Source organism: Cariama cristata, unplaced genomic scaffold (genome assembly GCF_000690535.1).
Source record: "Cariama cristata isolate BGI_N322 unplaced genomic scaffold, ASM69053v1 scaffold37020, whole genome shotgun sequence".
NCBI classification, from domain to species: Eukaryota; Metazoa; Chordata; class Aves; order Cariamiformes; family Cariamidae; genus Cariama; species Cariama cristata.
The window spans coordinates 1-7,435 of record NW_009593561.1 but is presented as its reverse complement, the minus strand read 5'-3'; the positions used below and the strand labels follow the sequence as shown (position 1 = coordinate 7,435).

The following is a 7,435-nucleotide window of genomic DNA, read 5'->3' as shown; positions in this document are numbered from 1 at the left end:
AAAAATTAAAAATAAAATGCTGCTCTGCTTAAGAACCCTTTGATCCAGCTGGAACTGTCACAATTCAGCTCTGAAAGCTGACAGAAATACAAAGCTTACGAGGGGGAGAAAGTTGCAGCTGTTTGTCAGTCAGCCCTCCAGCTTTTAAAGAAAGCCTTAGACCCAGAAGCTACAGCTTACATAGAGCATTCCTTAAACCTGCTCTAGCTAGACTGAAAATATTTATAGCTTCACTCCAGCTCAACTGGAAAACTAACAATGTAGCACAAAAGTTCTGCAATGTTTAATTAATTGGTTAGTTCTTCTTGCCTGTTGCACTGACATTGAGGCTGGTAGAGTATGTAAATTCCTTGTTAAGAGGAGGTGGCCTGAACGCTTAGTTACAGTACGTAGAGTAGCCCTCCTTAATACATACCTCCATATTCGGAAGAGTTGAGAGCCACCAGCGCAGCCAACAAAGAAGTTCACAGCAAACAGACTCCAATTTTTCGGAATAATAACTAGAGAGTACCTTGACCAAATAAGGCCTGTTGAATGAAAGGGAAAGTTGAAAGATGGTAAGTCTTTAAAGTGAAATATTCAGACATTCCTCTAAGTTTGGAGACAGAATCATGGGCCAGTTTAAGTAAATAAATTTTATAACTTCATGTTAGACAACTGCTTTTCTTATAACTAGCCACTTCTCAGTTAAAAGCGCATCAAGCGCCAGTGGGAGAGCTATGGGTATGTATCGCATTTTTCCAAAACAACTAGACAATAAGGCCAATCACAGTCTTAACGTCAAAGATCCTCTGCACTCTACAGCAGCCTAGACCTTAATTCTCCGGCACAGTTGCAGGGTAGTGGCATTTTGCTGTGGTCTATCCAGCTTGTTGAGTCAGCTTAGGGATCACAGAATCCACCAGTCCAGAAAGGTTTACCTATCGTGCAAAATGCACAGCACTGTGTTAGATACCAAAATAGAGTCTGGAGAAGGAAGAAGGTGGCAGCTGTAATTTTGATTTTCAGCTTTACCTGCCACAAGATCTGCCTCTGACACGATCTGGTGGGACACCTTGAGTACAGAATATTGTTCCTGCCAGACTGAAAATTCATGGCAGACAGCAGTGCGGCAGTCCGTGTACCACTGCTTCCAAGTTCTTCTAACTCATGGAAATTCTTTCCACTTACGTTAGCGTAATTACCCTACCATTGTTTAATCCCTTAAAGTCTGTTCTAAAAAAGTCACTATATCCTGGACTGATTTCAAAATTACTGGACCTGAAGCAAAAGAGGTCACTTAGTGGAATGAGCAGTATCATTGTAACTTACGGGATGAAATTCGTATCCTAACAACTTGCTCTGGACAATTCCAAATTCAGACGCGTGTAGAAAACTTTATATAATCACAGCACTCTTGTGGATTTAATAACAAGTATAGGTCCGTCCTAGAATTATCACCCGACAGCACTAGTGAGAGCTAGCATATTATAGTTCAGCCTTTTCTATAGAAGTGGATTAGTAGTGATGGAGGATTCGGAAAGAAGTGTATACAGGTTTAGGGAGGGTGCTGTGTAAAAGCATGGAGTAACTTGGCTTTACCTGTGGCCATTAGTACTGCAGACTGTGCTGTGCTGAGCTTTTCTGCTGGTCTGGTCATGTCAGCCATTCCAGCACATACCAAACCCTGAAAAGAAAAATTCAATGAGCACCAGTGCCGTAGCAGGACCTCCTGTAACACAGCAAACACTTTACAAGGGGAAGTTGCTTCATAGCTCGGTGCTTATTCTATATGCGTTATGCAGGAGATGGGGTGCTTTATACGAGCACAGTAATTAGACTCTTGGAGACATTCTCCACTTCTAGACCCCTGTAGTAGGAATATGAACGCAGTTATGTGAGGTGCAACTGGGTTGCGATAAAATCCCAGGCAGTGGCCGTGTTGTAGATATTTAAGAAGGTGGTTAATTTAAGCACAGCTGCTTAAGAAAGCAGCTGGGGAAAAAAAAATAATTGGTTTTCATGCAACAAGTAGAAGCTTATCTGATAAAGGCCCTTCTTCCTAAAGCTCAGGCTAAGATATTGGTAAAGACGTAGGTGTGACACCATGTAGTCTTCACTCAGCTTCATCAGAGGAGGCAGAAGTGCTTCTTTTTAAATATTATTTCAGTAAAAGTAGAAAACTTCCAGGTGAAGCGAGTAGATTAGCTTGGCTAATCTACTTGACATTACTAGCAAACACGCTGCTCGATTTGTTCTGTTGTGTTATTGCCCTCTACTGGAAATACAATTCCATGTTCATGTTAAAGGCGTTAACAAAAAAACCCCAAAAACCAAAATCCCACAAATAAGAGAGCCCCAACACTTCTAATTCACTGACTGCCACTAAGGACTCCTTTGGGTCCAATGAAGAAACCAGTTTTCAAGGGTAGAGGCTTCCCGGTGCTGCCTCACGTATGGGATTGATGTTGCCGTGGTGGTGCCATGGAGGAGGTACAGACTTTCAGCACGCTCGGGTAACTGCCATAAATGTGCCTTTGCCACGCAGGCGGAACATCATTTTTAACTTCTCTGTGAAAAACTTCACTGTGAGCTTAGACAAGTCTTCCTGCATGTTCATAAAAGCCAAACCATCTGCGTATAAGCTCTTTTGACACAGCAGCAGCCGACACCAACCTGCTGGGCAGAGTTGCCTGTACGCTCAGGCTGAAGAGCACGTTGTCTGGGAAAGCCTCTGAGAAGGGGGAAGGTTCACCACCGTTACTGCAGCTCCAGTTGAGATTGACAAAGAAACCAAGCTACAGCTTAGAGCATAACCCATTGCCTGCGGCCTATAAAAAGTTGGGGTTCGCCAATGCAAACTTAGGAACCAGGTGGCAATAGGAAGAGCAGGTTATATCCTTGCCTGTTATCAAACAACTTTATGATTTTAGAGGTCATTTATTTTATCTCTACCAGTACAACAACTAGGAGGAGTACAGTGAATTAGGAGGAAGCAGATACTTCACCTGTGCACAAACCGTAGCCAAGGGCTGTAACCGCCAGGACTGCACTGGAAGCAGAGAGCTCCCGCGAGCTGAAATGGCAGTGGCTTTTTTCCTTTTGTTTTCTCAAGACTACTGTGTACTCTGACCCATTTTAACCTGCCTTCAAACTATAAGGCTTAGGGAATTGAATTCCTTAAGATACTCTTCAAATTCCTTAATCTCGGAAGAAATCCATGCTTTAAGAGTTTTGAATTACACCAGCTCATCCCTACCTTGAGCAACAGCTAGTGTTTCCCAAGAGAAAGCTCTCGTGAAACTTTCGGTGAAGAGTACAATTTTTTCCACAAAGCGTTTTGTCCCTGCTGTATCCTCTGCACGTTGTGCTATATGTCATTAAGGCTAGTTTTGTTCCTCCCTGCCCATTAAAAATTAGAGCCTCGGTATTAAATCTTTCTGTAGGCTCAAATACCTGCTGGGAAACTATTGCTTGCTCGATGGGTTGCTGGAGATTGCTCAGACACCAGCTGGCATCTTATACTTACCCATTTCATAATAGGTGCCCAGAAAAACACTGTTTTGGGACCTGAGGGAAAAAAAGAGAAGAAGTTAAAGTATTCAGTGAGATGTGGTTGTTTTAATACCCACAGTCAGTTTTGGGTTTGGTTTGTTGTTTGGTTTTTTGTTTTGTTTTTTTAAATAACGGATTGTGTATATGAGCAGTTTCTACCGCTGTACAAGCTCTATCACTCAGTGCATCAACCTTCAGTTGTGTGATCAGTCCACCCATTTCTGCAACGGAGCAGTAGGATTTTGTCTTTCTGGTTTTAAGCAAATGAGGACACTAGAGCAGGCAAAATGCATTTCTAATGAAAGGAGTGAGGATAAGGCCTAGGAATAGTGGAGACAGTTTCTATATAATGATTAAAAGCTACCCTACAGCTAGACTAACAGAATTAATATTTGAAGTCTTTGTGAACTGAATCTGGTAAACTAAAAGCCTCAAATATTTTATTACTGGTACTGTAACAAGTCAATCCCTCCTTCCCTTCCCAAATCACAGCCTACCTCTTCATGCTACAGAAGACAGGCTGCACAGCAGCATTAGGTGGTTAAAGTGAGAGTACAAATTGGAAACGTAAGTAGCAGTGAATGTCACAAGGAGAGCGTCCTCATTCACCCCTAATCTGCACCTCTGAATAACCCCGTCTTCCTAGCAGAAACAATGCCTCCCACCCAATCAACCCTACACCTCGATAATCTACCAATAGTCAGTGAAGGATTATGAGGGACAAGGGCAAAAATCTACAGAAGGAAGGGAGAAAAGTCAATGGAATGGGATATGGGGGAAAAACATCTCTTTTACAAATATATATATCTCAGAGCGGTGCTAAAATGGCAACTGGTTGGTTAAAACAAAGTACTGTAATGCCACACCTACAACGTGCAGACTGCCAGCCATGCCAGAAATTACATTAAACTAGGACTACCGCTCGAAGTCTTAAAAGAGAGACCACGATGCAAAGTACCAACCCACCGCGCTGGGGGCCGGTCAGGCCACTGGTTCCGCTTTCATCAAAACACGTTAAGTTTTAGGTCTCGCTAGGCCGCTGCTCAGCCTTCTGCTAACGTGCAAGATGAAGCCAAGTTTTCACTGTAATATGTTACGTATTATGAATAAAGCTTTTAAATACAAATGATAAACACTAGGACTTTGGTTGCTTGCTTTGTACATGAGCTAATCTTTCACTAACGATTCAGCCTTTAAAAGGCCTTGCATTAACTATTTATACCCCCCGTTTTAAGCACCCTCAAGTTTAAAAGTATGACTTGGGAAAAATTAACCATCAGGTTTCTACAGCAAGCACCTCTGAAGCAACCCATAATTTGGGGGCTAAGACTAACTGTTACAAATATCAGTTGCTCCATCACCTTAAAGCCAACTACGAAAGGGCAGGGCAATTGCAGCACAGAAAGCAACAAAAACTGGCTCAGCAGCTTTGCATAAAGCCCTCTTAGACCCACGCTGCTCGTGGTAGCAATCGAGTTTCAAACTGCTCGTCGTAACTACTAGCACATTACTTTTCACTTGGATACCTGAATGTTCCTACCTACCCAGGATTTCAATTTTTTTCAGGATGCCTGGGGTTGTGCAGCTGCTAAAACTCTCTAATTTTGTTGACTAAATACAGCTCAATATTAATAATTTAAAGATAAAAAGTTCAGTTGCCATTCTTTTAGGCAGCTACTTGGTATGTCCGTACCAGGCTGCAAATACAGCTCTTTATAAATCAGAGGTGCCACGGAAGTAGCTTTACTTACTCTCATATATTTTCTTCAGATTTGGAGTACTAGAGAATGTGGAGTGAGTATAAATTACTAAATTGACATTCCCTAAGCAGCTAGTAAAGTTTTCAAGAAGACTGACATTAATTTTTTATTAATAATAGATCACTCGATAATTTAAAACTGCTGACTACAAAAGTAAGAAACAATTGAAGACAAGCAAGGTACCGAGCCAAGCTTGTTACGAGGGAAGACCGTCAAACGCCTCAAGCAGAACACCTCTCCTGGAGGCACTCCAGTAAGCACCCAGCCAGGGCGAGCTCTTCCCAGATCCCGACGTTCAGAATTTCTCCAGGATAAATCTGACAGCAGCCCATCAGAGCAGGGGCAGACCGGAGCCTAATCTGGCTATCGTGCGTGTGACCAGTTTATAGAATTTATGACTTCTATGAAAGGTAAAAAGTCTTTGTCCTGGAGAGTTTAGTTTAATCGGGCAAAGTGAATCAAAGAGGCCAAAGGAGAGGGAGCGCAAGCTCAGCCCACGCTTCCCCGTGGCTGCCGAGGGCGACGTTCCCGGCTCTGTGGCAGCCCAAGGAGTTGGTGCTCTGTACCCCAGGCCTTCGCTGTCCTCCAGCAGCCTCGCTCTCCGCAACGCCAGCCAAAGAAACTGCTTTTCCGACCAGGCATCAATTATTTTACTGGAAGCTTGCTTTGTTCCAGAAAAGAAGCAAGCATTGTTCTTCACTTCTCACAAGTGATTTTTAATTTCATGCTAATGACACTTATATTCCTAAATTAAATAGAAACTTAGATATCACCAGAGATAAAATGTGAGCCTTTCATTTTTAACCTACTTGTTTTGCAGTCAGAGTGACAGCTATTGCATAGCTTTCTCACAGACTCACAAGACATGCAAAGCTGAAACAGAAGTGGTGGAGGTTCGGTTTTGATACCTGCTTGCTCTGTGTCTTTTCTCACACCATCACTATGGATTATGGCAGATACATATGCCTATATACATACGTATACACACAGATTCCCTAAAAAATGGATTTATTTTTTTTTTTAAATTAATTTCAACATCATGGTGGTGATCAAAAGTGGCCCACAGGCAGTTCCGTGAAGTGAAAAGTACTGCAAGAGACCCTCCAAAGCCTTTTGCAATTAGTACTACAGTTCTGACAAAGAACAAACAGGGACGTTCCCAGCGCTCGTCATGCTTCGCATTCAGTGAAACCAGTTGGAAGCTGCCACATTTCACACAGGATAAATGTGGCACTCGGGGGCTTGGCACCTTTACAGTGGAAGTGCTGGACATAGTGACTTTTTATATACAAAAATTACATCAATGATAAATATATATATATATCAGTCTAGCGAATTCAGTACAAATCAGACATTTTGGTAACTGCAGTTTTTACTCTGTGATTTCTTTAAAGCAATAATTTTCATTTCAAGAAAGGATCCTTGCAGGAGGATGAAGCAAGTGACTGAAAGCTAAAGTCCGTTTTCACAGCGCGTATTCCAGGTGGGTGAAGAGTCAAGGATGCACAGCACACCGAAACGAAACAGTGGGAACAGCGGCCTATGGAATGGTAGGATTTTATCGAGAGCTCTTTTTAACTACCCTATGCAATTTGTTTACATGACAAACATCACCCGGCACTGAAGCAGATGATTTTACAAGAGGTTTCTCCCCAATAACACAAACCCCTCATGTTTGCTCAAGTAAAGGTAAGCTTTAGGTCAGGTGAGGGTAGCTCATTTCAGGGAAACTCCAGCCCTTCTTTTCCCTCAGGAACCCTTCAGCTACAGGAGTGGATTCCTGAAGGGCACGAGTCCTCTTTGGTAGGATGGCCGGATTCAGCAGAAAGAAAATAACACAAAGAGCGGCTTGACTTAAGCCAGAGCACGCTTCAAGACCAGCAATCCCGGCCGCGCTCTGCCCTGGTTTTTCAGGACATCCACGCGAACGGAGTGACTGATCCCGTCCCCTGGGTATCCCGTTACCCCGCCGGTAGCCCAGCCCTTCCCTGGATTCAAACCCCGGACTAATGTGACAGTGACACTCAAGTACACTCGTGCATCGCAGGAGGTGGGAGGGAGGAACAATCAGAACCGTGGCTGCCTTTTTTTTTTTCCTCCCCCTTCCCAAATAAAAGAAGTTTTCCTTTAAGGAACGCCCC

The 7,435-nt window shown here is 43.1% G+C and overlaps 1 protein-coding gene across 1 annotated transcript; it reads right to left on the bottom strand.

Annotated features, from left to right (window-relative positions):
- Positions 1-415: 415 nt before the first annotated feature.
- On the bottom strand, positions 416-3,550 carry MPC2 (mitochondrial pyruvate carrier 2; the record flags this gene model as incomplete). The annotated part of the gene is made up of 3 exons (XM_009694847.1): positions 416-527; positions 1,582-1,666; positions 3,509-3,550. Coding segments are annotated over 3 exons (239 nt in total), but the record flags the coding sequence as incomplete, so codon positions are not given.
- Between the last annotated feature and the right edge of the window lie 3,885 nt (positions 3,551-7,435).